The following is an 18179-nucleotide window of genomic DNA, read 5'->3' on the forward strand; positions in this document are numbered from 1 at the left end:
AAAGGTAAGACATAAATAAGAAAATTTTCCACTATTTAAGAAAAAAAGGAAAGAGAATATCTCATAAAATTACTCAGGAAGCTGAGGCTGGATAAAGACTATTGGAATGAACAAGGAGGATGAGTTGGTAACTTTTTTGCAAGCAGTTTATGTTGATGGAAATCAAAGCAAGAGAGTAGCAACTCTGCTCAAAACTCTGTAATGGCCTATATGGGAAAAGAATCTTAAAAAAAAAGAGAGGATATATGTATAACTGATTCCCTTTGCTGTATGCCTGAAACTAATACAACATTGTAATTAACCATACTCTGTTCATTTTTTTAAAAAAGCAAGATAGTGTTGGACAGCAAGTGAAAAGAGGAAGTTTGAGAAATTTCCATCAGAAAGATGGTCACTTAAGGCAACAGAAAAATTGAAAACATTTTTTTTAAAAATAATGAAACGTTGCAGTTACAGTTTTTTTAGTATTTATTTTTGGCTGTGCTAGGCCTTCCTTGCTGTGTGCAGGCTTTCTCTCGTTGTGGCGAGCAAGGGCTAGTCTGTAGCTGTAGTGTGTGGGCTTCTCATTGCAGTGGCTTCTCTTGCTGTAGAACACGGGCTTCAGTAGTTGTGGCACACAGGCTTAGTTGTCCCATGGCATGTGGAATCTTCCAGACCAGGTATCAGACGCATGTCGCCTTGCATTGGTAGGCATATTCTCAACCACTGGATCACCAGGGAAGTCCCTTGAAAACCTTTTTTACATAGGGTATAAATAGCATGTTTAAAAGTGGAGAAAAATTATTCCCAGAGAGGAAAATACAGAAGGTTGAGTAAAGTAGTTAGTTGCTGATGTTAACAGACAAGGGATAAACCACAAGTCGATTTGAATTTGCATTAGAAAACTTCAGAAAAGTGGAGAGAAGCCTTACTGTGTGAGCCTTGTAGGGCAAATACGATGATTTAAGATATGTTGAAGTAAATGTAGGGACATCTGAGGAAATGCACGTTAAATACTGTCAATATTTTCCATGCTACAGGAGTGGAAGCTGTCCTTTGAGAGTCAGTCTTGGGAACAAGGAAATGGGAGAGTTTGAAACAATTGCTGTAAAGATAATTCTACCAACAAAATGAGAAGGAGGTTACCGTCATTTTTGAGACAGTAGCAGATACAACCAGATCTAACTTGACAAAGAAGAGACAGTACAGGATAAAATCAGCAGGTTCCCTAACTTTCTCCCAATAACGGTTTGCTGCACAGCACCTGCAGACTTACCGTCAAGAGGTCAAGAGAGGCAGGATAAAGTCTGTTTAAAAGTTATTTTGATTTAAGATATAAATAAAAAGGCACATTTCTTGATAAGATAACTAGCAGACAAAATAAGGAATAGTAAAATGTCTTGTGAAATAGAAAATGTGATTAATTTAATTTTGATGGTATAAACACATCTACTATGAATAACAATGCATAATTTTTTGCCTCATATTAAAATCAGCATGTCAACAAACTGACAGCATGTCAAATAAGCAGAATACCTGAGAAGCCTTTGAGATAATACCCAGCATTCTTATTCACCCATCAGTACTCCAACACAGAAGAAAAGAAAGCTAACATGTTTTTAGGGTCTCTGTGATAGACACTGGATTTTTCATACAAATTAGCAACATATTCACCACAACTGGGAGAGATAGGAATTAATAAAGGATTCAAGGAAATTAATTAACTCACAAAATGTTACATAAACACTCGTAAATTCCGTCCTAGATTTTTTAGTTCAAGTTGATTTGACTCCCTACTGAGATGTTGTCCGGCATCTCTTAGTTTGGTTTTGTTTCTGTTGTATAGCAACTACTGTGCTCACAACTTTACAAAAATGAATGAGACAATGAGTGGATAAATAATGAAATAGGCAAAATTAAAAATGCTTTCTCATTTTACTTATTGATATTACTTCATCCTGAAAAATGTCTGGCTCCTGCATTTCCCATTTCCAGAGAGGGCCTGGATGTAATTTAACCAGCCACCTTAAGGAGGAAAAAATCTTTCTGGAGTAAATCCCAGTTCAGAGATATAAACTAATATTGGCTTAAAGTGACTTGGGAGGTAAGAAGAAAATGTTTGCATTTGGAGGATGAAAAATGGAATCATTTAACTCTGGCATAGACTAATGCAACAGAGAATATTTGGGTGGGACTCCAATCGCTCGCTTTGGCACCAGCTCCTTTCAGATGTGACACCAACCATGTTAAAAGCACAACGCACATCTGCATCAGAATATAATACTTAGGTAGAGCTAAGTCAGACTAAGTAATCTATTTTTCATGGCCCTTTCTTAACAGATAAATAAATACCCAAAGGGATTATTGAGTCTTCTTATTTTTATTTTTTGGTTTGGAGCTTTAAGTGATCAACTTTTGGTGCTGTGTCCTAGCTCCTCAATCATTCTTGGTTAAAACAGTTTGGACTTCCCCTTGCAACTTCAGGGTTAACTTTCATGTGGATTGAGTCTTTAATGTTTCAGGTTATTCGCACTAATAGATGAGAACTTTGTTTCTGCTACACTATAATCATTGCTTGGATTAAAAATCTTAATGACTCCTAATTTGACTTAGGTTCAGATTTTAACTTATGCTTGAGTGTAATGGTCAATACTTTGTTAAAAAAAAAAAGAACATTTAATAAATTAATGTAGAGGTATGCAGAGGTTAGGGCTTCATTTTCATATATGATGAATATATTAAGTGGCTTCCCAGGTGGCCCTAGTGGTAAAGAACTCACCTGCCAATACAGGAGACATAAGAGATGCGGGTTTGATTCCTGGAGTGGGAAGATTCCCTGGAGGAGGGCACGGCAACCCACTCCCGTATACTTGCCTGGAGAGTCCCACGGACAGAGAAGCCTGGTGAGCTGCAGTCTCTAGGGTCACACAGAGTCAGACAGGACTGAAGTGACTTAGCATGCATACATGTTCCCAGCATTTACCAAGAAGTTACAATGTACCAGAACTTAAAAGCTTCACAGACACTGAGTGCTGGCTCTCAAGTTGTGAAATGGTAGATCAAGTATTTAGAATACTATCTGTCCAACTCCAAAGCTTATACTCGTAATTTCATAATTCTCGAATTTTATGTTCAATAAATTATTAAATAAGTGAGCCATATTAAAATAATTTATTCAGACATTGACATCTGTGCATTTGCTAGCAGGAATTTAGAATTTTCTAGAGATATTCATTCTGCTACTCAAAATTTCATATCTGTTTTCCCGTCTGTAATTAACTAGTGGCTATGTATAAATCCAGATAATCCTAAAGAAGTTTTTAATGTAAATGAAAATTGGGAATTTGAATTTAAAAATAGTAAGCCAAGTTTTGTTTTTTTTTTTAATTTCAAGTACAAGTTAACTTGATCTTGCCAAGTTGAGGCAGTAATATTTTCATGTTAGCTCAGGTGACTTCTGTTTCATGAAGCCTCCCTGATTATTCCAATAGACATAAGACCCTGCTCCCTCTTCACTCTCATGCTCTGCCATTTGAATTTCTCTGTATGATACCTGTCATGTCATGCCTTCTATTAGAGTTGTGCTGTCTGCTTAGTCACTCAGTCGTGTCTGACTCTTTATGACCCCATGGACTGTAGCCTGCCAGGCTTCTCTGTCCATGGGGATTCTCTAGACAAGAATACAGGAGGGGCTGCCATACCCTCCTCCAGGGAATCTTCCCAACCTAGGGATCGAACCCAGGTCTCCCGTGTTGATTCTTTACTTTCTGAGCCACCAAGGAAGCCCTGTATTAGTTACTGTGCTCTTAGTCACTTTTCTCTGAAACCTCTTGAATGCAAAATTCATGCCTCACTTATGTTCAAATTCATTTCAGTATCTCTTATGCCATAGTTGCTCCCAGGTGGCACTAGTGGTTAAAAAAAGGCTTGTCTATCAATGCAGAAGAGACTTAAGAGACACTGGTTTGATCCCTGGGTCAGGAAGATCCCCTGGAGGAGGGCATGGCAACCCACTTGAGTATTCTTGCTTGGAAAATCCCATGGACAGAGAAACCTGGCAGGCTACAATCTAAAGGGCCGCAAAGAGTTGACAAAAGTGAAGCGACTTAGCACACACTCACGTTCACTAGACAATTGTAGAAAATATTGGATGAATGAATTTTAAAAAGCACAGTGCATTGAGATTTAAGAAAGCAATAATTGTACTCAAACATGAGGTATTAATTTAAAAACTAATTTTCAATATAAAAGTGAACTTTATGTTCAATTATGTTTTAACATAACTGGTATAGTAAAAGAGACCAGGAGTATAAAAAGTTGACCTAAGATAGTTCTCGTTTGTTTTCTCAGGAACACTACCACATACAAAAGCAAGATTACCCAGTTATATCTCTAAAATTTGGTGGAAAATATTTATTACATATGTTTACCACTCATAAACATATGTAAAATTCAGAGTCAACATCAAAAAGACCAAAAATAAGTGTCTTCTGTTAATAGATAGCACGAGGAATTTGCTTGCCAGCCACAGATAAGTAAGAGCAGGCTTTGAGCTTAAGTGTTTCTGGTTTCCAAGCCAATTCCTTAGGTTGTTTTAATGTTTTGTTGTTATTGCTGTTTATTTATTTGGCTTTAAAATTTTTCAACTAAATACCAAGCCATGGAGAATGTAACTCATTATTCAGTGGTTACATATTTTTTAAATGGTTCTATTCACATTGGAGAAGACTTTTGAGAGTCCCTTGGACTGCAAGGAGATCCAACCAGTCCATCCTAAAGGAGATCAGCCCTGGGATTTCTTTGGAAGGAATGATGCTAAAGCTGAAATTCCAGTACTTTGCCCACCTCATGCAAAGAGTTGACTTATTGGAAAAGACTCTGATGCTGGGAGGGACTGGGGGCAGGAGGAGAAGGGGACGACAGAGGATGAGATGGCTGGATGGCATCACTGACTCGATGGATGTGAGTCTGAGTGAACTCCGGGAGTTGGTGATGGACAGGGAGGCCTGGCGTGCTGCGATTCATGGGGTCGCAAAGAGTCGGACATGACTGAGTGACTGATCTGATCTGATCTGATTCACATTTCAAAAAATTACCATGAATAGTAGCAAGCAAGTTCTTTAATTTGTGTTCTTTTATTTTAGCTGTTATTAGTATTATATGTAAAATAGGAAAATCAAATTGAGTAATAGGATTCTTTCAACTCTAATGTTCCTTAAATTCATGAAAATATTTTGAAAACTCATATTTTAGAACATTTGCTACTAACCCTGACAATAGCCAGGAAGTATTACAATTCTCAAAGCAACATGATAAAAATCAGGGATAGCTGGTTGCTATTGGGTTTGCATAAAATGCAATGTAGTGATACAAGGAAGTTGTACTTAAAATAATTCCAGTGGCCACAAGTTATTGTTACTGATTTGAATGTTAAGGGATATGAAAAAGAGAACACTGCATTTTGAAAGCTGTAAATAATACATACCCATAAATGGCTCACTTCTTATTTTATTGAAGAAATGGACAATGGACTTGGAGTTCATTGGCTAACATGACGTGAATATCTCCATCAATGGCTTTGGAACCATATTGCTTGAGTCTGATGGCAGTGTTTCTTTAATATGACTCTACCACATGCAGAGGTAAACTGTAGCTATTAATGTACTAGATTGAAATTTTGGAATTTCAACTCATACTGTTTTCTTTTTGCTCCTGCAGACTTTCATAGTGTTGAACAAAGGGAAAGCAATCTTCCGTTTCAATGCCACACCTGCTTTGTACATGCTCTCTCCTTTCAGTCCTCTCAGAAGAATATCTATTAAGATTTTAGTACATGCATATCCTTTTTAAAATGCTTACTTACAGTGGTTCTTTAAAATGTAGTTTTTGGCTATTTTATTTAAACATAGAGTTTTCTTTCCTACCTGAGAAGACTCAGGTCTATCAATCTCAGTATAATTTGGTGCAGATCTCTGCATAGATTGGGAGTTTGGCAATTTGGGGCTTCCCAGGTGGTACCAGTGGTAAAGAACCCACCAGCTAATGCAAGAGACGTAAGAGATGCAGGTTTGATCCCTGGGTCAGGAGGATCTCCTGGAGGAGGGCATGGCAATCCACTCCAATATTCTTGCCTGTAGAACCCCACGGACAGAGGAGCCTGGTGAGCTACAGTCCATAGGTTTGTAAAGAGTTGGACATGACGGAAGTGACTTAGCATGCATGCATGCGTTCATTATATCATCATCATCATGGCAATTTTAGTATTTTAGGATAAATTGCTTTTATCCATTACTCTTTTGTTCGGAGAGGTTTTTTTTTTTTTTTTTAAGTCTATAGGCTCTTTTAGAATTATTTTCTAAGGAAAATTGTCAGCATTTCAACAAATGTCGTTATCAGATATTCAAAGTTACCATGTGTTCTTTGATCATATTCCTTGACTCTAAGCTACCGCATTCAGCATGCTTATCATGTGCACTATTCTGACGAACTGCATATTTATGACCATGAGTAATCCTCCAGACTGGACCAAGAATGTAGAGTAAGTGGGTATAAGTACATTTTAATATAGTCTTACTATGGTTGTTATCCTTCCTTTTTCATACCAGGAAGTTATTGCATGTATAAAAATTGTGGTGATTATCTTCCCATGTTCTATAGTTACTGTACTTTCAATTAGTTTTTCTCCTTTATTAACCTGCTAACATTAGAAAAGAATAATACATGTTACAGTCTTTTCTAGAAAAAAAGATCTTACCAGATACCCTGCCTGTTCTTAGACATGTCACGTCCTTGGATGTATTTCAGATAGGAACAATACAGGAATTTTCTAGGCAGATCTCATACCTGTGTTCTTAGTAAATACCTTTACTTTAAAATACCTCTACTTCCTGGGAGTGTTTCTGACATATACATTTCAAGATTTTCTGGAAAGATCTTAATTGTAATTTATTCTAATAGTTAGAATGGGCCCCTTAATCATCAGCCATACTCTAATCAGTGTCTTCCTTTGGTTGATCTGAGAAAAATAATTATAAAGGCTTACCTGGTACCATGTTCTTTTCACAATGGATTAATATCACAATGGACTCTTTTACCTAGGTACACTTTTACTGGAATATATACTTTTGAGTCACTTGTAAAAATCCTTGCAAGAGGATTCTGTGTAGGAGAATTCACTTTTCTTCGTGACCCATGGAACTGGCTTGATTTCATAGTCATTGTCTTTGCGTAAGTATTTATTTTTTGAAACTCCAAACTCATGAAAATCTCAGAGAGCACAGTGTCCCAGTGAGAAAGAACTTTGGGATCAGACCTTTCCTGCATATAATAGTTTGATTTAAAAGATACTGCATGGAAACTAGTCATCAAAAAATGGTAATAATTTTTCAGAAAGAGCATTTCCCACTCAAACATGTATATATGATATTGTTATAATAGAGGATCTTTCTCTGTGCTCAGCATGTGGATGGATAGCATATGTGGTGCCAGTTAGAGTCACACTTTTCCCAAGTTCCTATTTAATATCTGGTAAAACTGATAAGAGAAACAGAGAAAACTCAGGCATTTATTATTAGCATGGTGCTCTTTCTATTAATGTATATTATTCAAGAACTAATAAAATATAGAAGCAAATCTTTTCATAAGGACTGTCACTGCATACTGAACCTAACATTAATGCATTGTGTATATATTACATAGGCATCTACAGTTTATTTTCATGGGAAAAATATCACATTAAGATATAATTTTAGCTTATGTATATTGCTGCTCTTTTCCTAACTATATTTGTCAGAACATTTCTTTAGTTTTAACATCTCAAACCTAAATGCAATATTTTCCCTCTGTCATTTTGAATTGTAAAAGTAATATATGTTCATTGGAGGGATTTAGACAATAGAAAGGGTCTTGAGATTTTTAGTCTCCAATTCTGTACACCTGCCCCACCTCTTTGTCCTTCATCCATGACTACTGTAGGTCCACCCACCACCTGCTAAGATAACACTGTGTCAAAGAAGGCTGCATCTTCTCAGGGGTCTCCTTTTTTATTGAGTATAAATTACATGCCATAAACTTTATCTTTTTTTAAAGTATAAAATTCAGTGTTTTATAGTATGTTCATAAAGTTATGCAACAATCACCGCCCTCTAACTCCAGAAATTTTTCATTATCCCAGAGAGCAGTCACTTTCCTTCCCTTCTTCCCCCAAGTCCCTGGAAAATACTCATCTATCTTCTGTATCTGGATTTGCCTAATGTAGACATTTCACATGAGTGGAACCTTAAAATATGTGGCCTTTTGTGGCTGGTTTCTTTTAATTAGCATACAGTTGTTAAGATTTGCTGATGGTGTTTTGTAGAACATTATCAATATTACCATAATATTGAAGTCTAGTCATTGAAGCATTTCATCGTTTATTTAGGCATTTAAGTGTATGAAGCCATTTTAATATTTGCATTTTGCTCACATCAAATGACTCAAATCAAATTAAATTAGTAATGATAGAAGCAAAAGATTTGCACAACTATAAATTTAAATAAGAAGTTCCAAGCATAGGAAACACCTTGACTAAAGGCACAGGTAAGTATCATAGACTCTATCTAAATTCTGAATAACTCTGATTTAATTCTGCAGGTATTTAACAGAATTTGTAAACCTAGGCAATGTTTCAGCTCTTCGAACTTTCAGAGTGTTGAGAGCTTTGAAAACTATTTCTGTAATCCCAGGTAAGAAGTAACTCTTGCGAAGCATTAGGTCACTCATAACTCCAACTATATGGGAGTTGTTCTTTGTGTGTGTGTGTGTGTGGGTGTGTGTTGTCACCGTGTTTGTGTATAAACTCCCCTATTTCAGATATGTGACAGAGTTTGTGGACCTGGGCAATGTCTCAGCGTTGAGAACCTTCAGAGTTCTCCGAGCTTTGAAAACAATTTCAGTCATTCCAGGTGAGAGTGGGGTTAAACACCAGGGCTGACTTTGATCTTTTGAAGGAAAAAACAATAAAAACTTAATCTTAACATAATTTTAATTAAATTTGATCTCATGTCTTTCATAATTGTTATGAAAAGTCAGCCTTTGAGTTTAATCAATTGCATGAGTCTTAGAGGATGAAGATGGCCATTTGGTTCACATCTCAACTTGAAATTTTTCCTCCTGTTTAACAGTTTATTTTCCATTTTGCTTATCCAGGAATAAAAATTTCAATTTGTTTTACTGCTTTTCTTAGAGTGAAGAAAAGAGATATAAAAATATTAGCATGGGGAGGATTGCATGACACAATGCTTTTTTCTTTCCTCAACAAACCATTTCTTTACTGAAAACAGTTGTCACTGTATCCTGTAATTCAGCCTCTGTTTTGGTCATTACAAAGAGATGGTTTGTCTGACAGACATGTACTGAACTGACACAAGTTATTTTTTCAAGTGAGTGTGGCTATGATTTGAGCAACCAAATTATTCATTTTGACTGGTTATTCTCTGGAAATACTTTAAAGTTTTTAGTCACTTGCTGCAATATACAGAAACAAATATATAAAACAGCAGATCCCCCTTTTGAGCTGGTAGACTTTTTTTGAACTAGGTTATTTAAGATCATTGATTTGATAAAGTGCATGCACTTCTAGGAAAGCTTGTATTTTGCTTTTGTTTTTCATTTAGAAACTTTATTTCATTTTGAACACCATTTCTTCGCTGTATTCAGGCCTGAAGACCATCGTGGGGGCCCTGATCCAGTCTGTGAAAAAGCTCTCAGATGTCATGATCCTGACTGTGTTCTGTCTGAGCGTGTTTGCCCTGATTGGGCTGCAGCTCTTTATGGGCAACCTGAAGCATAAATGCGTGCAGAGTTCGCTTGCAAATAATGAAACAATGGAAAACATATTGAACACCCTCGATGAAGAAGAATATGCAAGTAAGAATACCTCTGTAGTTGCTAATAGGTTGAAATAAGGCTAAGAGCATTGTTCTTTTTTGGCAATGAAATGTTGCTTTCATTTTAGTTATTTCAAAACCACTCAAATATACAGAAAGTTGCAACAGTGTGAATTTTTATTATGTTGTATTTTCATAAATTTCCCTTGGATCTGAGCTTTCTAGCAGCTCTAATATTGAGAACTTGGGATAGTTCCATAATTCTCAATTTCTATAAAATAAAAAAGAATAAATTCGGCTGTAGAGAAATAAATCTAGCTATAAATTAATGGTATTGACCATTAGATTTCATCATGAACTATATGTTTATATACTGTAGTTTTATTGTACAGTTTAGGCTTACATTTTTTATAGTATGATTTATTATATAATAATACAATTACATTTTTATACTGGTATTATTTTTATAACATTAATCATGGTACAATGTCAATTATCACATATTAAAATATTTGTCTCAATATATTTCTAAAGATTTGTATAAACAGAGAAATTTATTCAGCTTCATCTTATTATATTAAGCTCTATCCTCCTATTATAACCAATGATGTGTTTCACAGAGCTTTCTAATGGCTCCCCTCAATCTAGCTAATAGACCATTGAAGTTTAATTCCTCAGAACTTGTTCTGTAGGTATCATTTCAGATGATATGTATACACAGTCCCAGAAGTCTACTTAATTCACGAATATATCTTTGAGTATCTTACAGAAAGCATAAATTGTATGTTTCCTAACAGTTATCCCCTACCACAGTTTCTTTCACCAAAGCTGATTAGTTTGAGTGAGAATGAGGTCTGACAAGATTGTACTTTCTGTCTCACACCTGCAGTGTGTCTGTATGATGTTACCCACAGAACCCATGAAAGTTAATAGATAATTGAATCCAGAGGTAAATGGATATACAAGTGCCTTAGATAGAAGGGGATCAGGAAAAAAAAAAAAGAAGAAGAAGAAGGGGATCAGGGAGTAAAGGTCAGGGGTTAATTCTCCTTAAATAATAAATAATCATATGCATCTTTTTTTTTTTTTTAAACTCAGTGTGTTTTTCCTACTCACTGAGAAATATAAAGGCAAATAAAATCTAGATAATATAGGAAAAAACTGTAAATAAAGAAAACTAAAAAAAAGGAACCTAAAACAAGAAAACTGAAGATTTTCAAAGTAAAATTTAATGTATTTTTTTTTTACTAACTGAAGGATAAGGAATTTAGCAGATTTTCCTTTCCTTTTTTAATTTATTTTTTTAGGTTCTGATATTATTAATATGATCCTAAATTTTATATATTTCCCAAAGACTTTATTTCTAATTTTATGCCATAAAAATTTATATATCTTACAGGTAATTGCTGACGTTTATATTCTGTTTTATGAATTGGTTTACAGCACTTACTTAAACTTGACTTTTTATACTATGATCACTATGTCCTTTTTTCAGAATCTTCGTCTCATTCCTGGGTTGATGATTTGAGTGATTTTTAAAAACATTTTAGAATTGCTATAAGCAATTTTTTTTTGAAAGGAGTAGTAAAAGCTCTTAGATTTTGCAGTGTGTCCTCTTGTTGCATTTACATTACAGCTTAGCTAAGAGTGAAATTTTATACCATCATCTTCTCCCTCAATTCTGTATATTATTCTTGATTTTAGTCTGAAATATACTTTCACAGCAGAGATTACTGTGTTAAATCTGAGTTTGATGTCCCACCTGTTTGTTGTGTCATGGAAGCCTGGTCTCACTGCAATATTTCTTCAAGCATTCATTTATCATGTCTTTTTATTGAATGCTTCCTCGAGCTAAGCATTGTGCAAGTTTCTGGAGCTGCAGCAATGAGTATGGTAACCTCAGACCCAGCATCCACAGAGCTTATCATCTTGGGGGAATAAAAGAATAAAAGGAGGGGAACAGACAAATAACAATATTATAAGTTATAATAAATGCTATGCAAAGAAAGTAAATCTCAGGGCCTGAGATACCAACTAAATGAGAAGCCTTCTCTGAGGAGGTGGCATTTAAGCAGAGATATGAAGGATAAGAAGAAGTCATAACACAGTGTAAGTGTATATGGAGGCTGTTCCTTGAGTTAGAAGGAAGAGCTTATGGGAAAGCCCTAAGACTGAAAGAGTATGTATTTAAAGAATGGGAAAGAAAAAAGAATGGGAAAACAGCAGTATGGTTAGACTTTAGCAAAAGAGAGGCAGAATGGCAACAGAGAAAGTAAAGGGAAAAGGCAGGGGTCATTTCATGAAGGATATTTTAGCCCAAGGAAAGGAGTTTTGATTTTATTTTAAATGCAGTGGTTTTAATCACTTTTGCCATATGGAGAGTTCACTGCGCAAGAATGGATAGTAGACTGAAATATTGAAGGCCATAGGATATTGTTTCTGTCATCCAAACAGGAAAACATTGTGACTTCATCTTGAGAGAAGTCAGAAAATGAAAAGGGTGTGTTCAAGATGACCTATATAACTCATGGATGGATTAAAGAGGAGAGGAGGGCTTGGGGATCTCATCTAGGTTTCTGGCCATAGTAACTGGATAGGTGGCAATGGGAAATGAGGGAAGAGTGGGCAGGTTTATAGGAGAAAGTCACTATTACCCAGTTAAAATTGAGAAGTCACTGGGACATCCAAATGGAGATAGAAAGTAGACAGTTGGAGATTTAAGTAATAGAGACCAGAGGAACTGCCTAGTTTGGAGATACATACTTTGAAGTATTCATCAAAAGGAAAAGATATGTACACACCTACCCACATTCTTCTGAAAAACCCTGATGTTTATAAGTAGGTAGAGAATGGGCAATCTGGTTTTTAAAACAAATTTGGTGGTTAGAAGCTGCTAATCTCCACAACCCTAATGTCTGAAAGCAGGTAGAGAGGAGTACCCCAAAGAAGACATAGAGAAAGAGTGGCCAGCAAAGCAAGAAGCAAAGATATAAGTAAGGATGCCCAGAGAAGACAGTAGATTGAGAAAAAGGGAAAGCTTGTGTTGAATGATGCTGCAAGATCAAGGATTAAGGTTAAGGTCAAGGATGATGAGGATGGAGAAATGTACATTAGCTTAAACAACATGGGAATCATTAGTCACTTTCATGCAGAAATTTCAGTGAAGTGGTAGGAGTACAGGGTGGACTAAGGCGGTGACAGGGGTGAATAAGACAGCAGAAAGAAGAGAAGACTGTGTGTGTAGACAGTTCTTCCAAGACATTTGTCTATAAGGGAATCAGAATAACAGGGACAGTGGCTGGCGTTTTTTTTTTTTTAAGGTGGATTTTGATAGAGATATTTTTCTAGCGCTAAAGAGGAATGAGTAGTAAAATATGGATTAATAATTCAGGAGAGTAGGGAGAGGCAAGTCCTTGAGAAAATGGAAGAGCGAAGGGGAGAGACATCTCCACCATTGAAGCAGGAGGAAAGATGGAGGAGCAGGCTGCAGTGTTCATCAGAAGAGGATTAAGTCAAGCCCAGGAGTTTTTATTTCCATAGAAAAGTGTGAGATGTATCATTGGCTAGGAGTAACAGAATTCTTCTCTTCGTATTACATTCTCCCATTACATGTTAACCTTAAATTCTCTCGAGGCTAATTACCTTAATACTTTACTGTTTACTTGTTTAGGAATTATTTTCAAGTGTTCCACCAGACCAGCGTGAGCTTTCCCATTGCTTTCCCTTTCATCATTCATGCGCTGAATTGAATAGTTAGCCCTGCAGCATGCCTATGCAGGCAGCTGTAGAGCCCACTTTTATAAAGCAACTCCTCAGTGATTGGCCAATATGAATCAGCATTACCTTAAAGGATGACTCTAAAGTAATCTTTCCATAATAAAAAAAATCTCAGAGATTTATGGATAAAAAGTTACATGATAACCTCCTCCATCCTCATTCTGCCATGCCTACCCTCCCTGAGGCACAGGGTTGTTTTTTTTTTAAAGCACAGTGTGAGAATTTTCTCCCCAAACTAAGAGGCTTTATTGCTTTGTGTCTTCTAAGATTTGTGTCTTCTGCATAATGCCAAACGGTGATGTGTAAGTTGGTCAGTCTTACCTGAAGTTATTTAATAAGAGCTGCTGCTCTTTGAGTATTTATATAGAAAGTGTGGGGTACTGTGTTAAGTGTTTTACACGCAATATCATATTAGTACTATTCAACAGCTCTTTGAAGTAGGTGTTCCTATCCACATTTTACAACTGCAATAGCCAAATCATAAAGTGGTAAAGCAATTCACTTACATATGAAAGGGTGGAAGCAATATTCAAATTTAAGTACATCTGACTTCAGAGTTTTTGTTCTACTGTTGCTCCAGAGGCTGCTAAAAATGATATCTTTATTTTTTTTTTTTTTTGACTTGAGCCAAATAGGAAGCTGAGCCCCTATTAAAATGTTTTTTTTGTCCTTTATACCTTTACTATGTACTTTTGGATCAACCCTCTGTATTAAGAATAAGTTGTTGCAGTGAATAAAGGAAGAGTTATGAGTTCCTTTACACCTGAAAATGGGCACCAAGGGTACCATGAGAGGGGAAAATGTGCATTTATTTCAGTTCAATGTCCTCAACATTCCAGAACTTAGTAAGTCGTAAGTAGATATTGATTAGTGAGTAAACAATGAGAGAATTTCAGAAAATACATTTCCTTTGCTTGTGGTTTTGCCTTGCCGGTTCTTCCTCTTCTGGAATCCTTGGAGCTCTTTCCCTTCTCTTCTGCCTCCCTCCACTCCCCTCCCTTACTCCACTTCCTCTCTGGGTTCACTCATCAGATCCCCTTGGCCTGACTGTAGTTGATACTTTCACTGACCTTAAGACGTATCCATCCACTTACTTACTTGACAAATATAATTAAATACCTAGTAATCATTTCAAACAAAGAACAGCTAAAACAGAGATCCTGGTTTTCCTTCAGGCCATTTCTTTGCCTCAATCTTCCTTATCCCAGGTAACTGGCACCGCTCTGACCAGTTGACACATCCCCGTGTCCCCTCTCTTCCACACATCCCACACACATTCCTAAAGGAAGAATAGATACCTTTATTCTACCCCCTTCTCTCCATATCCATGGCTACTCTCTGGAGACCTGTCACCTCTCACTGTAGTCTCTTAGCTTGTATCCCTGCCTCCACACTTGTCCTCCTATTGTCCAGAGTCCACAAAGCAGCCACAGCAACATTGTCTTGTATCTCTACTTCCTACTTCTATTGCTTTCTATCATACTTAAAATCCAAACTCCTTTCCATGTCATGCAAAGACTTGCCACATGGCCCCTGCCTATCTCTGCCACCACAATACCCCCAACTCACTACACTGTAACTGGGCTGACCATTTTGCTGTTTTGTCCCATATACCAATTTCATTTTCACCTTAGGGTTTTATTCTGCTCTTCACCCTGTCAAGATGTCTCTTCATCAGGATCTTTGAGTAGCTGGCTTCTCTGTAGCATTTAGGTCCCAGTTTAAATGTCATCTCTTTAGAAAAGACTTCCCAGGCCACATTTTGTCACACTTTCTTAATATATTTTTATAGGGCATCTTCCCCTATGTGAAAATCCCTTGTATATTTATTTATATACTTGTTAAGCGTTCTTCGCCATCCCTAGCCTCCACCCTTACCTGAGCATAAAGCTTCATAAAACTGATGATCTTATTTATCTTGTTTGTCATTGTATTCACTGCCTGGCCCATAATAGGTTATCAACATTTTTTGAGTGAGAATTTATAAGAATGCAATAAATAAATGAATGCCTATCACCGGGCCTGAATGTATTTGTAAATATATCTGTTTTAGTTAACTTACCTACTCAGCCACTCTGAAAGCTTACACTCCATAACGTGATGTTGTCCAATTTCTTCCTAAACAGAATATTTTTATTACTTGGAGGGATCCAAAGATGCTCTCCTTTGTGGTTTCAGCAGTGATTCAGGGTATGTAATATTTGTTTCAATTTTAGTCTAAAGACTGAAAAATAGAAAAAGCAAGTTCAATCAGTTTGCTAAGAAGGACCTTTGATTCTATGTTATTTTCTTATATTTCATGACATTACTTGACGCATTCTGTCCCACAGTGAGTCCAGACTTTAAAACGATCATGGTTAATGCGTACTTTTGAAAGCAAGACGTAGGTATGCTTGGATTAAAACAAGATACCAGTCATATATATCTTAAGGAAGTAGAAAGAAAGTGACTTCCAAAAAACCCAACCAAGAGTTGTTTGGATAGTTTCTAGCCTTTCTTGTTTCCAGAAAGAAGAGTGATAAAATCAGCTTTTCTTTCCATCCCTAAATTCTACTCATTCTCCCATCGAGTACAGTTCATGGGTGACAGAATGCAGTGACACTTTGGCCACTCTAAACAAAAGGGTCCCACGGACTTGGGTAAAGCTATTTTAAGATATCATATTTATGTAAGTACCTGCTGTTTCTCCCATACACAACTTTATTTCTGCTGTACGGCCTTTGTTCTTGCACTCTCCCTGCCCAGAGATCCCTTGAGCAGACTCTGTGTACACAGGGAACATAAAAATAAACAAGATAAAGTTGCTGCTCCCAAAGACACATCAAAACACCTTTTATCTGTCATTGTGGATACCAATCTACCAACTTTAAAAAGACAAAAAGTCTAATTATAAATCTCCATGAACTTACACAATTGCTATCTGTTGACTGTTGTTGATTCTAGTTCACCTCAAGAATAATTTGAGGAAACAGTTTTATTAGAGACCTGTATATTAATATCAATCTTTGTGAATATAAGAATTTTTATATGATATCAAGTGAAAGTTTTCAAGTTTTGATGGTTGTTGATGATGATACTAATAGCAGCTACCATTTATCAAATGTTTTTATGTACAGGAAGTAGGTTAGGTAATTTGCATACATTATCTTTTTTAAACTTTAAAACAATCTTAACCTTTGGAAGTATGTATTATTATCTTGTCTCATGGAAAGAAGAAACTGGGCCTTGCAGAATTTAAGTAATTTGACAAAGTCAGCAACTAGTAAAAAGTAGGGATGGGGTTGAAACCCACTTCTTTCTGACTTCAAAAAGTGTGTTCTTAAAAATTATTCGATATTGTCCCCCTGAAAAGGAAATCTTGAGTTTTTGACTTCTCTGTAAGACTCTTCAGCTTGCATCCTCTGACTTGTGATATTCTTTCTCACATGTAGTCAGTGTCCAGAAGGGTACACCTGTAAGAAGATTGGCAGAAATCCTGACTATGGCTACACGAGCTTCGATACTTTCAGCTGGGCCTTCTTAGCCTTGTTTCGGCTAATGACCCAGGATTACTGGGAAAACCTTTACCAACAGGTGCGTGCCAAGAGAAGCATTCATTGTATTCACTCCACAAAAAAACTGATGTATGTGCTAACCAGCTTTATGTATGAGATATTTTATTCGATTTAGAATGGAGAAAACTCTATTGTATTAGTCCTGTGTGTTCTACTTCTAGTATTATTAGAATGGATCATTCTTAAATCATAAATTATTTTCTTATCTTTTCTGGGCTTTTTGGTCTCCAGATCTCTTTCCCTCTTTGTGAATGTAGCATCCCATGGGGTCCTAGGTAAATAGCAAGAAATATCCTATAACATTTTCTCATAGCACTGCTATATACTCTATGCTTTCCACACATGCCTCCCTGCTTACAGTGCTCTAAATACTAGGCTCTCCTGTGCTCACCATACTTTATCTTTTAACTACCTTGGACACTTGTTCTGGACTCAGTAGTATCTCCCCCAAATTCATATGTTGAAGTCCTAACTCCCAGTACCTTAGAATGGCTATGTTTAGAGTTATGGCCCTTAAAGAGGTAACTAAGTTAAAATGAAGGGCTTTCCAGGTAGCTCATTGGTAAAGAATCTACCTGCCAATGTAGGAGATGTGGGTTCAATCCCTGGGTCAGGAAGAACCCCTGGAGAAGGAAATGGTAACTCACTCTAGTATGCTTGTCTGGAGAATCCCATGGATAGAGGAGCCTGGCAGGCTGCAGTCCATGGGGATGCAAAGAGTCAGACACGACTAAGCAACTGAGCACAAGTTAAAATGAGGCCATTTGGGTAGGTTCTAAACCAATCTCATGTTCTTATAAGAAGGAAACATTAGGACATGAGTGAGAGACACCACACACACACACACACACACACACACACACATACAGAAAATGCCAAGTGAGGACTTAGAAGGTGGCCTCAGAAAAAACCAAACCTGCCAACACTTTGATCTTGAATTTTCATCATCTAGGACTATGAGAAAATACACTTCTGTTGTGTAAGCTACCCAATTTATAGGATT

At 36.6% G+C, this 18179-nt stretch overlaps 1 protein-coding gene and 1 long non-coding RNA gene across 5 annotated transcripts in view; one reads left to right on the forward strand and one right to left on the reverse strand.

Moving 5' to 3' along the window:
• Positions 1–18179, forward strand: part of SCN9A (sodium voltage-gated channel alpha subunit 9) — a 165040-nt gene that overhangs the window by 72745 nt on the left and 74116 nt on the right. For 2 of the 4 annotated variants that reach the window (XM_005202453.5, XM_024975627.2), the window contains exons 1-6: positions 6321–6517; positions 7078–7206; positions 8611–8702; positions 9676–9885; positions 15749–15812; positions 17054–17195. In XM_005202453.5, coding sequence (XP_005202510.3) covers positions 6438–6517; positions 7078–7206; positions 8611–8702; positions 9676–9885; positions 15749–15812; positions 17054–17195 — 717 coding nt within the window. In that variant the 5' untranslated portion in view covers positions 6321–6437. Of the gene's footprint in view, positions 1–5697; positions 5817–6320; positions 6518–7077; positions 7207–8610; positions 8703–8829; positions 8922–9675; positions 9886–15748; positions 15813–17053; positions 17196–18179 lie in introns of those variants that run through there. The other 2 variants (XM_024975630.2, NM_001110787.3) reach the window with 2 other exon arrangements.
• LOC112442560 (uncharacterized) overlaps positions 15536–18179 on the reverse strand; it is a 123572-nt gene continuing 120928 nt past the window's right edge. Inside the window, exons 3-4 of the long non-coding RNA XR_003030693.2 lie at positions 16299–16385; positions 15536–15846 (exon numbers count right to left, since the gene is read on the reverse strand). This is a non-coding gene — a long non-coding RNA (uncharacterized lncRNA). The remainder of the gene's footprint in view (positions 15847–16298; positions 16386–18179) is intronic.

This window comes from Bos taurus, chromosome 2, assembly GCF_002263795.3.
Source record: "Bos taurus isolate L1 Dominette 01449 registration number 42190680 breed Hereford chromosome 2, ARS-UCD2.0, whole genome shotgun sequence".
Taxonomy (NCBI): domain Eukaryota; kingdom Metazoa; phylum Chordata; class Mammalia; order Artiodactyla; family Bovidae; genus Bos; species Bos taurus.